This window comes from Neofelis nebulosa, chromosome 9 (assembly GCF_028018385.1).
Source record: "Neofelis nebulosa isolate mNeoNeb1 chromosome 9, mNeoNeb1.pri, whole genome shotgun sequence".
NCBI classification, from domain to species: Eukaryota; Metazoa; Chordata; class Mammalia; order Carnivora; family Felidae; genus Neofelis; species Neofelis nebulosa.
The window spans coordinates 61,429,379-61,447,324 of NC_080790.1; the positions used below are offsets into that span (position 1 = coordinate 61,429,379).

At 35.4% G+C, this 17,946-nt stretch overlaps 1 protein-coding gene across 6 annotated transcripts in view; it reads left to right on the forward strand.

The window, feature by feature from the left end:
- USP34 (ubiquitin specific peptidase 34) overlaps positions 1-17,946 on the forward strand; it is a 253,091-nt gene that overhangs the window by 180,299 nt on the left and 54,846 nt on the right. For 5 of the 6 annotated variants that reach the window (XM_058683992.1, XM_058683996.1, XM_058683995.1 and 2 more), the window contains 7 exons: positions 9,617-9,800; positions 10,281-10,444; positions 14,322-14,387; positions 15,203-15,349; positions 15,433-15,489; positions 15,581-15,658; positions 16,052-16,146. In XM_058683992.1, the coding sequence (XP_058539975.1) occupies positions 9,617-9,800; positions 10,281-10,444; positions 14,322-14,387; positions 15,203-15,349; positions 15,433-15,489; positions 15,581-15,658; positions 16,052-16,146 (791 nt within the window). The remainder of the gene's footprint in view (positions 1-9,616; positions 9,801-10,280; positions 10,445-14,321; positions 14,388-15,202; positions 15,350-15,432; positions 15,490-15,580; positions 15,659-16,051; positions 16,147-17,946) is intronic. The other variant, XM_058683993.1, reaches the window with a different exon arrangement.

Here is a 17,946-nt window from a genome sequence, read left to right on the forward strand (position 1 = left end):
CTACTTCAGTGGTACAGTTCCTGTAGGATTGAATATTTTGAATTAATAATTTGCACAGTGGAATTAATAAGTGGTCATTATAGGGTATCTGTTTTATTAGTTTCATGTTTTAAAAGCGCATTTGACATAAAATCTATTGAATACTAGATCATGCATAATGATTCTGTATCTATAAATGTCTAATTACTCTTCAGATTAAGTTATTTACTTTGCCATTAGCACTTTTGTCATTGTCTGCATTAAGGGAGTTAGTTTTGGTTTGGATGGCTGTTTTCTTGAGGTTACTAACTGTGGTAAGAAACATAGGAATAACCACGATGGAAGATAGTCCTCATGGGGATGGTGTAAGGGATTCTGGTGATAAATCTGTGGTACTTTCCCTATTCATCAAAGCCCCTTCTTGTACTCTTTCTTTTAGGTCCTAATTTTTAAATTTTGCCTTAAAACTCACTGGGAATAATTTGATTTAGTTTTGCTGGTTGAAGTATTCTGTTACATAAACCAGTATGTCATTTTTATTCCAAAGTGTAAATATATTGATTTTTCTGATAACATATTATAACATGAAAATCATTGTAAAGAAAGAAAACCTGTTTAGATAGTTCAAAAGAAGATCCCCATGTAGTTTGATTTGCCATGATGCTCAGCTGATGGATGGCTTCTAGGAGTTTCCATGGATATATTAAATACTCAAATAATTTATATTACAAAAATACCATTCTGTGATCTTCTTTCTTCACTTAAAAAAGTGAATGTGTTAAAAAATACGTTTAAAAGATTGAATACATAAAGAGGAAAATAATATATTACTGACATTTATGTTACTGGTTGTAAAAAAAAAAACCTGCAACTGCCGGGAACAACATCTTTGCATACCTGTCCCATTATATACTCATTTAAGAAAATTTTTTTAAATGTTTATTTATGTTTGAGAGAGAGAGAGACAACAAGCAGGGGAGGGGCAGAGAGCGAGAGACACAGAATTTGAAGGAAACTCCAGGCTCTGAGCTGTCAGCACAGAACCCAGTGCAGGGCTCGAACTCATGAACTGTGAGATCGTGACCTGAGCCAAAGTTGGCCGTTTAACTGACTAAACCACCCAGGCACCCCTATACTCACTTTTTTTAATGTTTATTTTTGAGAGAGAGTGAGAGACCGCATAAGTTGAGAGGGGGCAGAAAGAGAGGGACAGAGAATCCCAAGCAAGCTCCATGCTGTCAGTGCAGAGCCTAATAAAGGGCTCAAACTCATGAACCGTGAGATCATGACCTGAGTCAAAATCAAGAGTTGGATGCTTAACTGAGCCACCCAGGTACCGTTCCTATACTTAGGTTCCCTCCCTCCCTCCCTCCCTCCCTCCCTTCCTTCCTTCCTTCCTTCCTTCCTTCCTTGAACATGAATAGGGGAGGGAGGGGGATACAGAAGGTGAAGGAGTCTCCAGGCTCTGAACTGACGCTGGGCTCAAACTCACAAACTGCAAGGTCATGACCTGAGCCAAAGTTGGACAGTTAACCGACTGAGCCACCCAGGCACCTCTATACTCATATTCTTAAAAGTAAATTTGATTCATTTTAATTGTAATACCTTAGTTTACAAAAGGTTCCTTCCGTATATTCTTCCAGCTGCACTGTATTAGAATGTTCCTAATAGCTCTGTTTCTCAGATATCCCCACATTCCTTACATGTGGCAGTCTCGTTAATTTAGTTTTATGTTTTTGATTACTATTGAAGATGAGTGTCTTTGTATGTATGCTATGTATTGTGTATTTGTGTTAACTTGTGAATTTTTCTGTTCATAATCATTGTGTATCTTTTGTCATTTTTCTTCTCATTTGTAAAACTCTGTACTTTGCAAATATTAAAAAGAATTAAAAATTCTTTTTCTGTCTTTTCCAGAATTCTTGTTTTTCTTACCCATATTTTTAAAAGTCTGCTTATTTTTTCTTTCTTTCTTTTGTTGATTTAAATAATAATCTTGGGCAAAGTTTTGAGCCCTTTGTTAGTAGACCCCATGTGGACAAATTACGAAATTAAGGCATAGCCAGTTTAAGCAACTTGTCTCACTGAGGTCACTCATACTCTTCACTTGGCCGAGCTTCTGACTATTATGCACTACTGTCTGTAGATTTTAAAATCCTAAACACGTGGCTCTATAGTTTGCTTTTTTCACCTACCTTAGAGATTCTCTGTATCAGTATATACTGTATACAGTTAATTCATTCTTTTTAACAACTGCATAATATTCTTTTTTCTGTGTGTGTGTGTGTGTGTGTGTGTGTGTGTGTGTGTGTGTACACACCCACACACTATCTTCCTAGTGATGAAAATGGTCTTATGCTCTTATAAGTGATATTGCAGTGAAGGTGTATAAACATCTTCCACTTAGGAAATCTTTAAGAAAAAATTTTGGAAGTAGAATTGCTGGTTCATAGGGTATGTCCCTTTATGATTTTGGCCAATATAACCATGTTGCTTTCAGTGGATGCTGAGCCAATTTATGATCCCACCTACACTGTTTGTGGATGAATGCCCATTTCCTCACATTCCTGCCAACCCAGTATAATATCAAATACTTCATTTCTGCCAGACTGATAGGTGAAAAATATTCTCTTGGGTTTTTTAGTTGTGATTATGAGTAAGGTTGAGCTTCTTTGCATGTTTTGAAAGCCATTATTTTGTATTATCTTTTCTGGGATCTAGACTCCATGTAGAAAACTAGGAGGGTGGCAAATATGTTGGGGATCTAGTTAGGAAGTTTGGAGTGGTTCTGAAGAGGGTTGATGGTGAAAAGTGGTTGGATTTGGGATGTTTATTGAAGGCAGAGCTCACAGACTTAAATTTAGATAGGATTGTGAGATGGGAGAGAGAGAAATTAAGAATGACTTAACAATTTTAAGCCTCAGAAACTAAGTGAATGGTAATTCCATTTAATAAGAAAGGAAAATCTCAGGATAGATGGTTTTAGGGGAGAAGTGTGGGTTCAAAATCAGGAGGTCCATTTTGGACATGTTAAATTTGAGATGTCAATTAGATATGGAAGTGGAGAGGTGTTTAAGGTGGTTGGTTTGGTATAATACATTTTTTTTAATTTTATTTTTTATTTTTTTAAATTTACATCCAAGTTAGCATATAGTGCAACAATGATTTCAGGAGTAGATTCCTTAGTGCCCCTTACCCATTTAGCCCATCCCCCCTCCCACAGTCCCTCCAGTAACCCTCAGTTTGTTCACCATATTTATGAGTCTCTTCTGTTTTGTCCCCCTCCCTGTTTTTATATTATTTTTGTTTCCCTCCTTATGTTCTTCTGTTTGGTGTCTTAAAGTCCTCACATGAGTGAAGCATATGGTTTTTGTCTTTCTCTAATTTCACTTAGCATAATATTCTCCAGTTCTGTCCACGTAGTTGAAAATGGCAAGATTTCATTCTTTTTGATTGCCGAGTAATGCTCCATTTTATACATATATACATATATATATATATACACACACACATATATATGTATATATATGTATATATATACATACATACACACATGTATGTATATATATACACGGGGGTATACAAATATACGTGTATATACCACCTCTTCTTTATCCATTCATCCATTGATGGACATTTGGGCTCTTTCCGAACTTTGGCTATTGTTGCTAGTGCTGCTATAAACATTGGGGTGCATGTGTCCCTTCGAAACAGCACACCTGTATCCCTTGGATAAATGCCTAGTAGTGCAATTGCTGGGTCGTAGGGTAGTTCTATTTTTAGTTTTTTGAGGAACCTGCATGCTGTTTCCCAGAGTGGCTGCACCAGCTTGCATTCCCATGGTTTGGTGTAATATTAAGAAAAGTTTTCATTTTCTGCTAGATATTTAAAATACCTTTTCTACTTTAACAATTTTGCTTTATTGATTAAGAATTCTTTAAAAATTTCATTGACAATTTACTTTTGTTCAGGAATCAGTTAACATTTTGTGTAAAGAGCCTTTTAGTAAGTATTTTAGGCTATGCAGGCTAAATACGGTCTTGGTCACCACTATCACCACTACTGCTACTTCTTTTCCTTACTCTTTATGCCCTCTTCCTCGATTTTTCTAATTCCCCTGTAAAAATATAAACCCTATTCTTATCTCTACTACATTGCATAGTATCTAGCAACAAAAATATATATTGAACAGATTGATGGTTAAGACTCAGTCCTTGTGGTGGTGCCTGGGTGGCTCAGTCAGTTGAACATCTGACTTCGGCTCAGGTCATATCTTATAGCTCATGAGTTCGAGCCCCGCATTGGGTTCTCTGCTGACAGCTCAGAGCCTGGGGCCTGCTTTGGAATATGTGTCTTCCTCTCTGTCTGCCACTCCCCTGCTCATACTCTTGTCTCTCTCTCTCTCAAAAATAAAATATAAAAACATTGAAGAAAAAAAAAACAAAACTGAGTCCCGATTGTTAATAACTGACAGTGGTTCATTTTTTCAGGAGATAAGTATTGAGAAACCTGCCTTATTCAAAATTTGTATGTACCTTCTCAAATAATGGTTGCTCAGGATATTTGCAATTGCTCAGGTAAAAAATAAGAGCTTAATATTAAAGAGACCATCAGGGTTATGAAAGATCACATAGCACTTACATGATTAGGAAAATTGAAGAAGGTACACCTTTTGTAATACAGGATAAAGTATTTTTAAGTAGAAAAATGCAGGAAACATTTAAGTCCCAGAAAAGACTATGAGTAAAACTAAGTCATAGGAAACCACTAGATATGTGCAGGAAATTTATAAGTTCAGTTTGGCTTGAGTTTGAAGAAGTATAAGAGGTAAATTTGGAAAACTAGATGGTCCATCTTTTGTGTTCACAGGCGATTATTTATTATTATTACTATTATTTTACATTTATTTATTTATTTTTGAGAGAGAGAGAACACAAGTGGGGTAGGGGCAGAGAGAGAATGAGACACAGATAGTCTATCAGCACAGAGCCTGACATGGGGTTCGAACTCACAAACTGTGAGATCATGACCTGAGTTGAAGTTGGATGCTTAACCGACTGAGCCACCAAGGTGCCCCCACAGGAGATCATTTTTATAATATTTGTCTTCAAACTTGTATTGCTCACATAGCTTTGAAGAATTTTGAGAAACCATAGGTGTTTCCGTGCATATTTTTAAATTTAAAAAAAATTTATAGATTTTTCAACTCATGTTTTTTTGTTTGTTTTACTTAGTTTTTATTTTAATTCCAGTTAGTTAATATGCAATGTTATATTAGTTTCAGGTGTACAATACAGTGATTCAACAATTCCTTATTTTAGCCGGTGCTCATCACAAGTGCACACCTTAATCCCCATCAACTCTAATTTCCAGTGGTTTGTTGAAATAGAAAAAAATATTTATTTCTTATGACCTCATGGTGTTGTCTTAAATTTTTTCTGTGTTTAATTATTAATAACATTACATTAATTTGGACATGGGCAATCAGAGCAACATAAATATATATTTTTTTCATATACACATAAGACTATTTGTAAAAAAATTGTTTTTAGTAACATTTTATAGAAGGAAATTTGTATCTTGATCAGCTGTCAAAAGTTCTTCATCTTCTACATTAAAAATAGTTGGTGGTCTATAGCAATAATTTTGTCATACTTTAAAAATTTTTTTCAGTCTCAAAAACAGAAGCAACTTTATCTTGAAATATTTTTATAAAGGCTATTTTGTAATTTGATTAGTAACAACAGAATGGGTTTAGGATATCTCATTTTTTCTCTGAAACTTTCTCTTTTTATTCGTAGTGTGTATTCTTTGTTATATTTGGGTTAAAGCTGTTTTAGGATAGTTGTTCTTTTACATGATTTTAGAGATTTCCTTCTCATGAACTTGTGGGGTGGCAAAGCTGATGTTCTCTCTGTGTAAGTCATCCTAGCAGGATATGTAGAATTCTCAAAGGGGAGCAGTGAGCCCATTTGGCTCTGTTGGTACTGGCATGTTTTGTTCACTAGCCTCGGAGTTGTTAGGGGGTCTTTGCATTCCACTTCTGATCACCACGTAATATTAACCTTAAAAAACAAAATTGCCAGGGGTGCTTGTCGGTTAAGTGTCCATCCAGCTTTGGCTCAGGTCATGATCTCATGGCTCATGGGTTCCAGCCCCACGTCAGGCTCTGCTAACAACTCAGAGCCTGGAGCCTGCTTTGGATTCTATGTCTACCTCTCTTTCTGCTCCTCCCCACTTCCACTCTTTCTGTGTGTCTGTCTGTCTGTCTCTCTCTCAAAAATAAATAAAGGTTAGGGGCACCTGGGTGGCTTGGTCGGTTAAGCGTCCGACTTCGGCTCAGGTCATGATCTCACGGTCCGTGAGTTCAAGCCCCGCGTCGGGCTCTGTGCTGACAGCTCAGAGCCTGGAGCCTGTTTCGGATTCTGTGTCTCCCTCTCTCTCTGCCCCTCCCCTGTTTTAAATTTGCTCTGTCTCTGTCTCAAAAATAAATAAACGTTTAAAAAAAAAATTAAAAAAAAAAAAAGGTTAAAAAAAATTTTTTTAAACCTGCCAGTTATTTTAAAATCAGCAAAAATGGGTTTATTTGGGAGTAGCTGAGAATCGCAACCCGAGGCATGCACTCTTTTGCAGAACCATAGGCAAGTCCAAATATACCTCAGATTTTGCCAAGAAGTATGAAACACTAAAATGAAATTTGAGGGGCACCTGGGTGGCTCAGTCAGTTGAGCATCTGACTTAGGCTCAAGTCATGATCTCCCTCTTCCCAAGTTCGAGCCCTGTGTTGGGCTCTGTGCTGACAGCTCAGAACTTGGAGCCTTTTTCAGATTCTGTGTCTCCCTCTCTTACTGCCCCTACCCTGCTCATGCTCTGTGTCTCTCTCTCAAAATTCAATAAACATTAAAAAAATATTTTTAATGAAATTTGATTGACAATGACTGTGTTAACAAGAATGAGCCTTTTAAAATTAATTTATATATTTATAGGTGGATATTATTTGATAAGGGAGAATGTGTGTTCATTAATTCTCCTCCTACTTTATATTTTTATAAACATAAATTCTGGGAAAGTTTATTTACATAATGGAAATTTAAGCCTTGTTTATATGTTTACAGTGAGAATGGAAGTTTTGGTTTTTATTCATTTTTTTTAAATGTTAATTTTTTATTTTGATAGATTGAGTGGGGGAGGGACAGGGAGAGAATCCCAAGCATGCTCCATGCTCTCAGCACAGAGACCCATGTGGAGCTTGATTTCACAAACCATAAGATCATGACCTGAGCTGAATTAAGAGTTGTATGCTTAATCAACTAAGACGCCTAGGCACCCCGGAAATTTTATTTTAACAATGTTATTTAATCTTTGAATTTCTTCTGAAGTACAGGTTGAAATCACACTGTGATCTATTATCAGAAACTATTTTTAGTATTCTCTCAACAATTTGAGGTTCTTCTTTCTGTGAAATATATCAAAATGGTCTTACCATTATTTATCAAATGGACATATATATAGGTTACTTTTTCACATAGAGACACCTGCTTTTCCAGTAAACTCAGAGTAAGGAAAATAAAAATAGTGTTCATTTCATTATGCTTTTACCAGCCTAATATTTCTGATAAAATATCTTTTATCTTATCAAAAGATTTAAATATATTTTATTAAAGTTTTGGAGCTGTAGGTATTTAATACTCGTTCAATTTCTGGATTTAAACTGATTAGCAAAGATAGTTCATTTACACTAGTTATTAGTCAATTCCACTTCTTTTTGAGTGAATTTGCCTGTTTTTCCAGTTGAAGTAAGTGTGTTATCTTGTGTCTCGAAGACAGTGCTCTAACCTCTGAATTCTAATATAGGCAAGATACAGTCTTATCAGTCTGTCAGCTGTATGAAGTAGACCCTAGTCACTTTCCTTCTTTCTTTCTTTCTTTCTTTCTTTCTTTCTTTCTTTCTTTCTTTCTTTCTTTCTTTCTTTCTTTCTTTCTTTCTTTCTTTCTTTCTTTCTTATTTATTTATTTATTTATGAGCGAGGACATGAGTGAATGAAGGGCAGAAAGAGGGAGAGAGGGAGAGAATCCCATGCTGACAGCGTGAAGCCTGATGCGGGGCTCAAACTCACAAACTGTGAGATCATGACCTGAACTGAAGGTGGATTCTTAACCAACTGAGCCACCCAGGTGCCCCCACATTCCATATTTCTTAGCCTGACATACTTTTCCTTGCAAAGACAGGACTTTGTACTTTCTTTGACAATAGTGCGATGGAAGAGGTGAGATCATTAATGGGAAAATATTTCAGATTGTCCTTTATTTGGTGCCTGTCTCAGAGGCTCCCAGGATACCACCAGATTTAGTGATTTACTGGGGGAATCACTCCAAGGAATCAGCATGTGGTTGTACTCATGGCTAATATTTATTACAACAAAATAATACAAAATGAAATCAGTGACAGGAAAAGACAGGATTGGGCAACTCTGGTGGAAAACAGCTACATATTTCCAAGAGTCCTGTCTTCTTGGAGTTGCACAGGATGTGCTTAATTTCCTCAGCGATGAGTGTGACAACATGTGAGAGGTTTTGTCTACTGGGGAAGCTGTCTTGAACCTACAAGTCAGGGTTTTAGGCGGGGTGAAGTGGTGGGGATTGTCATTTATAGTACCTGTGTAACCGACCACAGTATCTGAAATTCTGGACTCCCAGGTGAAAAGCAGGTATTCAGTATAAACCAAATACAAAAGGCACAGTGAGCCACTTTTATCACTTAGGAAAAGTTGTCTATCAGAGGAGGGAACTATTCACCATTCAAATTTTCACATTACAGCCAGGGGCCACCTTACAATCCAGCCTTTCTAAGGCTAGGAGAATGTCAGTGTTAACTACAGTACCTCTTTTCTACGCAGTACACCAGGACATTTTATAGCCCAGAACAGTGTACCATAGTAGTATTTGAGGTGTGTGAGAAATAACTTTCTTTGGTAAAGTTGCAAAGAACCAATTAGAAAAACAGGTTGGAAAGGTGACCTGACCCTTTCTTAAGCAGATCAGATTTAGAGAAAAATACGTCTAGGATGATAAAACTTTGCACTTCAGTTCACTAGGATAGAAAGTGAGAGCTTGGTGTCTGAAATCCTGACTCTGGCGTCTTTAAACTCTGTGACTCCAAGCAAGGTTTTTGATCTTCTCTGTTTTTGGTATGGGGGCCTTTGAGTAGTATCTGGCACAATAACTGCTCATTAGGAGAAGTTGCTACTTTTGGTGCTGTTACTATTATTAGAGTGAAATACAGAGAAACTGAAGGAAATGAAGAGGCAGTCAAGATAGGACATAATGAGTCCTCAACAAAAACTTTTGGTCACTTAATGGAGTGGAAAATAATAGCATTATAGATGGGAATCTAAGAAAGAGCCTATTAGGTATTGAGAGGAAGGAAGAGTAAAGGTGATCCTTACTCATTCTGTTTTCTTTAAGAGAAATGAACATTGGGGAAACTTTTTATATGATGCTGCTCTAAGTTTTTAAACAGCCTTTTAGAAAATTGTAGATTGTCATGTAGTCTAGTTCACTGTAAGTTATTCGTTATATTTGGAATATAATTGAAATGTAATTTTAGATAATATACTTGGTCTTTCTCTTTTTTCAGGAATTTTTAAGAGATATCTTCAATCTCCTGTTCTTGTTGCCTAGTCTAAAAGACAGACAACAGCCAAAGTGCAAATCACATTCTTCCAGAGCTGCTGCTTATGATTTGTTAGTAGAGATGGTGAAGGGATCTGTTGAAAACTACAGGCTCATACACAACTGGGTTATGGCACAACACATGCAGTGTAAGCATTCTTTTCCTTTTAATCTTTCTAATGTTTGGACGCGGAAAAGAGATTTTGAAGGGCATGTCTTAAAGAATCCACTGTTAACACACTTTAACTTTATAAACTGTTGTTTCTAAGATGTTAAAAAAATAACATCGATTTTTTAAAAACAGGTGTAAAGGACTTTCTGTAGGTATCTGAAATACGTAGGGATTTCTTGGTTAAATAATATAGTGCCAAGTAAAATCAGATTTTAACATTCTTTTGGATTTTTAGGGAATGAATGTTTTTATAATTGTTTTTACTAATTTTGTATCTTATTCTTTTATTTGAGTATAGTTGAAACAGTGTTACATTAGTTTCAGGTTATATATAATGTTTTATGTATATTAACTAAAGTGATAGAGAGTAGTGGCCATCATTAAAAGCAAAATACATTATGTTTAATAGTTTGTTTCGGTGGGGGGCGGGGGGATCCTTTCCTCCCTTTTTGTTCAGCAGCCCATGCACCTTATAAATGGGACTACTGGCCTCACGAAGATGTTCGTGCTGAGTGTAGATTTGTTGGCCTGACTAACCTTGGAGCTACTTGTTACTTGGCTTCTACTATTCAGCAACTTTATATGATACCTGAGGCCAGACAGGCTGTCTTCACTGCAAAGGTACATTTTTCCTCACTTTCAGAATTAAAAGTATTAAAGAAAAATTGTAAATTTTGTTAAATCTTGATTATTTCAGTTTAATAAAATATTGAGAAAATAATTTATGAATTAAATGACAATATTTGATTATATAGCTAGGTAGCTTGTGTATGTCTTAATTATTATTACAGTTTAATAGAGTACTCCTAACATAGTAGTATAATTTCTTTATTTCTCAAGGGGAAACATAGTTGTAGACTATATATACTCCATGTAGACAATGAACATATTTTCAGTAAAAATAAATACAAATTTTCGTCACATACAAAATAAGCAAAGCCTAAAACAAAGTAGGGGAATATACCAGAATCACTTATTTCTTTTATTTTTATTCCAAAGTAAATTTGCCAGTGGGCCTAGTTTATTTGGGTAAGCGCTGCTTCGTGTTATTTTTCTTAACTTGTTATTTCTGGTTTTCATTCTTTTTATTCTTTTTCATGGAGTGTTTTTTAGTTTGCCTTCTGCACTACTTACATAATTTCTTGGCAAATTTACTTTATGCCTGTCCTTGCTTTTTTGTTTTCCTTCATCATGTCATCTTGATGTCCTGATTTATCCTCCCTAAAAAAGTATTGCAATTCTTTATGTACCTTCATTGAATCCTTAATGTTTTTTTTTTTTTAATATATATGTAGTGTTTTGATGGGAAGGACTTTTTTTTTTTTTCTTAATCTTTATTTTTGAGAGAGAAAGAGTCTGAATGGGGAAGGGCAAGGAGAGGGAGACACAAAATCTGAAGTAGGCTCCAGACTGGGAGCTGTCAGCACAGAGACTGATGCGGGGCTTGAACTCACAAACTGTGAGATCATGACTTGAGCTGAAGTCAGAAGCCCAACCCACTGATCACTCAGGTGCCCCGAATCCTTAATATGTTTAAGTTCAGCTTCAAAGTCTCCAAGTTACAGTATAGTCAGATGGGGTTTTTTTGCAGGGGATAGGGAGCTTTAGTTATATTAATGCTTTTAAGATTATCATCTGAGACTGATCATGCTTAGAAGTAGTTGAATAACTGACTCATTTAGCATATGGAAATTTTTGTCACAAAATTTGTGGCCCCATCTGCTTAATTTTATAGAGCTAGTTATGATCAAAGAGTTTCATGGTCCCATGGTTTCAGTGTTTTGTTTTGTTTTTTTTTTTCTAGCTGTTAACATGACCATACTTTGCGATTTCTCTTCTTCATATTAATGATCACCGTTTAGCTGTTGTTAGCAGTTTCAGGAATTAATACGTAGCGCCAGATAACACTCAGAAGTTCAGATGTGCTAATTGGGAGTAGCTCTCATAAATGGTGTTTTTGGTTAACAAGTAAACTTAGGGGCGCCTGCGTGGCTCAGTCAGTTCGGTGTCTGACTTCATTCAGCTCAGGTCATGATTTCGCCATTCACAGTTCAAGCTCTGCTTTGGGCTCTGTGATGACAACTCAGAGCGTAGAGCCTGTTTCAGATTCTCTGTCTCCCTCTCTCCCTCTGCCCCTCCCCCGCTCATGCTGTGTCTGTCTGTCTCTCTCTCTCTCTCTCTCAAAAATAAATAAACGTTAAACAAATTTTTTTAAATAAAATAAACTTAGGCTTCTCTCTACATAAACAATTTGGTGGGGGGAGGGGCAAGAAAATGCACACACACGCAGGGGAGGGGCAAAGGAAGAGAGAATCTTAGGCAGGCTCCGTGGATGTGGGTCTCAGTCTCAGACTGGGAGATCATGACCTGAGCTGAAATCAGGAGTTGGACACTTAAACTGACTGAGCCACCCAAGCACCCTCTATATGAAATATTCTTAATAGAATTTGACATGACTTTGGAAACTAGTCAAATGTTCACTTGATTATTTACATGTAAACATTGTTTTCATTTCCTTATCTGATGTTCACAGAAAGGTTAAAGAAAGCTTTACATGTATTTTAATTGTGGTAAAATATACATCACTAAAATTTACCATGTTAACCATATATAAGAATGCAGTTCTGTGGTAGTTAGTACATTCACTTTGTATTCACCACCATCAGTTTCAGCTATTTTTTCACTTCCCCCAACTAAAACTGTTTCCCATTCTCCCTTCTCCCAAACCCCTTGCAACTTCTATTGTACTACTTGTCTCTATGTATATGACTGTCCTAGGTACCTCATTTAAGTAGCATCATATAATCTTATTAGCATAGTGTCTTCAGGTTTTCATGTGGTAGCATATATCAGAATTTCCCAATTTTTTAAGGCTGAACAATATTCCATAGTGTGTAAATGCCACGTTTTGTTTATCCATTCATCTGTCAGATGCTTTTGGGTTGCTTATATGTTTTGGCTTTTATAAGGTTTCCATGAACATGAGTATCCAGATACCTTTTGAGTTCCTGCTTTCACTTCTTTTTTATACATACCCAGAAGTGGAATTGCTGGATCATATGGGAATTCTGTGTTTAATTCTTTGAGGAATCACCCTGCCGCTTTCCCATAGTCGCTGTGCCATTTTATATTCCTACCAGCAATGCACAAAGGTGCCAGTTTCTTCACACGCCTTGCTGAAACTTGTTTTCTGTTTTTTTGACAGTAGCCATCCTAATGGGTACAAACATGTATTCCCTTAAGTAGTAATACATATGTAGGGTATATATTTAGAACTTACACATAATAAAATATTCTTGGTTTTTCTTAGTTTAGAAGAATTCTGTCACTTCTGTTCTTCAGCCAACTAATACTTCACCTCCAGCAATGAAAATATAAATCCAGGTCTTTATAAATATAAATCCTGGCCATTTTTGTATTCTGAATTTTGAATAATTTGCATGTGTCAGTTCTGTTCCATATTGGAAGATGTTGTTTTGTGTGACTGCTACTCTAATTTCATGGAGTATTAAGCCTCCCATATGCCGGGAATATTACTATTGTTGTTTTGCCAATAATGTTGGTTCCTTTTATTCAATTCCCATTGTACTTCATATCATATAATTTTGTGGTAACTATATGTTGAATAGACTCCTATTTCAGTATCCTTATGTCCTCAGTTTGATTATAAGTTCCAAAATAGCAGAACCACATTACTTAACACTCCCCACAAAATTGACGCAAATAACTAGTGTATACTTCTGGCATGTGGGAGGCTTATTATTCCATGAGACTATCAGAGCTTCTTCAAAATTATGACAGGCAGTTTGTAGTGAGGATAGTACTTCATAGGTTTAGGTTGATTTTAATATTTGGATGAAGTATATAGGTTTAGGTTTATTTTAATATTTGGATGAGATAGAGTATATCTAATAAGTGGCTGTAAGACTGGTGTTGAAGACTAAGTCTCTAGTGAATGAGTCTAGTCAAGATACCTGAATCGCAGTTAATGATACGTGAATATATAGAAGATTTTCAAGCATCTTGACCAGTAATTTTTCTACAGTATTAAAGATACACTCTTCTAGAAAAAAAGAAAGATACAACTTGATGATGGTGAGATGTCATGTATTATAATGAATTTTTTAAATGTATGGATTTATTTGTAGAAAACAGGTTTTTTGCACACCTAAGATGTTTTCTGTTTTTGCACAGTCACCAACTTGTGAAATCAGCATTGCACCAAATGAGTGTTGATCTAGAAAGCAATTATTTTTTAAGATCTCTTTATTCCATTTTCTTACAGAATAGTGATGGCTATATTTATATAATGAGCAAAATCTTCCAATTTTTAAAATGCTAACTTGCTAATAAGTAAAGAATAGACTGTATTTTTTCCTACACAAAGCTAAAATAATGAAAACAGATATGGTATTAAACACATTGTAATACTTTATTTACTAGAATGTCTAATTTGCTATCAGTATGTTTTAATAGAGAATTTTCTCTTGATTTCCAGTATTCAGAAGATATGAAGCATAAAACCACTCTTCTGGAGCTTCAAAAAATGTTTACATATTTAATGGTATGTTTGAGAACTATGTATGGAAAACTAATTAGATATAACCTGTATAAGTTGAAAACATTAAATGAAGTTCATTTGTATTGGATTTGCCCCAACTGTATACTCTTATTTTTCAAGTTGAATTTGTCAGTAATTTGTTAAAAGTAACTTTTAACAGTTACATCTCCATTATCTGCATTCTGTTAATTTGTCCTTTGAAAAATTCTTTGTGTCTGGTCCCTTTCGCATCACAGTGTCACATTCACCCCCATAGTTTTCTGATTGATTTCTCTTTGTTCCTCTTAATTCCCACCCTCAAAAGTATAAAACTAATCGATCTTTAAAAATTAGCAAATCTTACAGTGTTTATTCTCCTGCTTAAAAGTTTTCAGTGATTTTTCTTTTTTTTATTATAAGCAGAATCGTATTCAGAGTCATCAGCAGTGGCACATGTCTTCTGATTTTGCCCCTTCCTTTTAACTTCCTCTCTCCTTTCTTTCTTTCTTTCTTTTTTAAAATTTTTGTTTTGTTTTGTTTTTTAGATTTTAGTTTTATTTTTTAAGTATGCTGTACGCCCAGTGTGGGGCTTGAACCCAAGCCCTAAGATCGAGAGTCACGTGCTCTTCCAACTGAGCCAGCCAGGTGCCCCTACAACTATTAAACTGAAAATGCCACGAAAATCAAACAACAGTGAAATAGAAGAGCAATTCCTTGTAGATTTACTCCGTTTTGTTGTTGTTTCGTTATTTATGCAAGAACCTTGTGATAATGTTCTTTTTATTTGAGACACAGATTTGTTTGTTTCATGATCTACCCCTCCCCCTTCTCCTTTGCAGGAGAGTGAATGCAAAGCATATAATCCTAGACCCTTTTGTAAAACATACACCATGGACAAGCAGCCTCTGAATACTGGGGAGCAGAAAGATATGACAGAATTTTTTACTGATCTGATTACTAAAATTGAGGAAATGTCTCCAGAACTGGTTAGTACCAGGATACTGAAGTTTCTTTGAAATTTGTACAGATTTGCCCAATTTTAATTACTCACCTTTGTTTGTTTTTAAAGAAAAATACCGTCAAAAGTTTGTTTGGAGGTGTAATTACAAACAATGTTGTGTCCTTGGTAAGTAGTGTACCTGTTCTTCACTTTTTGGAAATCTTATTGTATATTTTAGCTTATTGTAATAAATTACTAATATTTGTTGGTTGACCAGGATTGTGAACACGTTAGTCAGACTGCTGAAGAATTTTATACTGTGAGGTGCCAAGTGGCTGATATGAAGAACATTTATGTGAGTAATGTATATATTGTTTAGACTTTTTCTGCTTTTAATTTCTTATATACAGCAAGTTTATTTTTGTTATCTTGATAGAAGATTAACTTTCATGTTTTCATCTATTTTCTTCTCATTATGCAAATCAAATAAGAATTAGAGATAGGCCAAAAAGCTGATATTTTTTCCCCATTCAAAACCAAAATACTTGCACTTTTGAAAAATTTAGTAAGATTCATGGAGCATCTTGTCATTTTGAGGGAAGACATTTTTTACTAAAATTTAGTGTTTTTTAAAATAGAAAAGTTTGTTTTTCTGTGTGCATTCTGCCCAAATTATAATTATTGCTTTTTGTAATTTTATATACTGTGAACAGTAATATGAAACTTTAAAATCTGCTTTAATACGCAGGAATCTCTTGATGAAGTTACTATTAAAGACACTTTAGAAGGTGACAACATGTATACTTGTTCTCATTGTGGGAAGAAAGTACGAGCTGAAAAAAGGTATGATTTTTGAAATGTAACATTTATCATTTTGATACATCATCAAATGGTAGTAAAACACAAACTTAGAGTAAATTCATGTTAAACTCTTATGAAAATTATGTGGTTACGGTTAAGGTTAGCTGCTTGGTGCACATTCTTACCAGCTTTTCATTCAGTTATTCAAGTATACTTTCAAGCATCCTTAAATTTTTCCAAATTATCTTTGTCCTTTTAATTAATCAAATATTTACCAAGGTCCAGGCCCCTGGCTGGCTCAGTCAGTAGAGGACGTGACTCTTCATCTCCAGATCGTAAGTTTGAGCCCCATATTGGGCATGAAACCTATAAATATTTACCAAGGTCTGATTCCTTTAACCTTTTGCTGTGCACTCACTAAATCATGATAGTGAGTCTCCTCATGAACTGAAGATGTCTTCTGCTGAATCTTTGAAGTGAGAGACTTTTTTCTTAAGAACTAGCCATAAGATGGCCAGTTTAGGACAGACTTGTTGGCTAAAGATGTTTTGATTCTACAGGTGAACTTTGAATGGCAAATAGAAATTGGATTGAGAGAGCATCATATACAGTTAGTTATTAGGAACAAGGGCAGAGAAATAGAAATGACCTTGTAAGTACAAGAAGTCCAGGATTAGGCCAGCCTGCCTTGAAGTGGAGGACTTGCATTGACCAGTAATAGAAAATATGATTAGAAACATACAATGACATAAAATCGTTAACATCTAGATTTGGGGATTGTTTGCATAATTGGTTGATGCCATTTGAACATGTGCCTGAGAAAGACCGTAACTTTTGCAAAGGACTGACTGTGAGATCTAAGCCAACCTAAAAGTGCAGAGGAAGAAGTGACGGAATTGAAGCCAGGAAAGAAAGAAAATCGGGATAGGACGGTAACCTAGAAATTGGGGCAGAGAATCTCATGAGGAAGGTATTCAATTGACATAGTCCACAAAAAAGGAAAAATGACAGCTGAGTAAAAGCATTGGGTTTTACAAAAGACAGTTTAGTGGTATGTTTTTTTCAGGTTGTAGCAATTAGAAGCAGGGTTGTCAAGTTACATGGTATCTATCAAGTACAGATCATTCATTTTAGAAGTTTGGCAATAAAAAACAAGGAAAATGGAATCTAGAAAGGGCTTTGAGATCAAACAACAGTTTTCTAGATGACATAAATCTGAGCATGTTGGAAGGTAGAGAAAGATTGTAAAGGTAGACATACTTAAATGAAACCACAGGGAGAAGCCAAGCTCATCTGATGAGAATTGGGTTAGGATATGAGTTATAAGACTTAGACAGAATGGGGTCCATTAAAAATTTGTTACTATGGAGGGATATGAGGAATAAATAAAAGATAATTGAGAGGCATTTTCTTTGGAGAATGTCATTTTAGTTGGAATTTTATAAATAAACTTACTGAAAATATATGTCATTCTCAATAACTTACTTCGTGAAACATTCCCTACTTTTGACTACTATTTGCCTGTTTTTCTAAAATAGTGTCTTGTCTCTCAGGCAAAGTTTTACTCAGTCCTTTATATTATTACCATACTTTTGAATGTCTATAATAACCTAGTAAGTGTTCACCAGAAATGAGCTAAGGATCATCTTTTGCTCTATATTTAAACCTTTGTTTTTCTCAGTTTATTCATTCTTTCCTGAATAATTCTACCACCATAACTTCAGTCTCTACTGATATGCTTATGATTCTTAAATCATCTTACCTAATTCAGAATGCTGTGGTGTGTCCTCCCAGCTGTGACTTGTGTGTCTCATAGATTTAGTAGGTCTACAACATATTTCT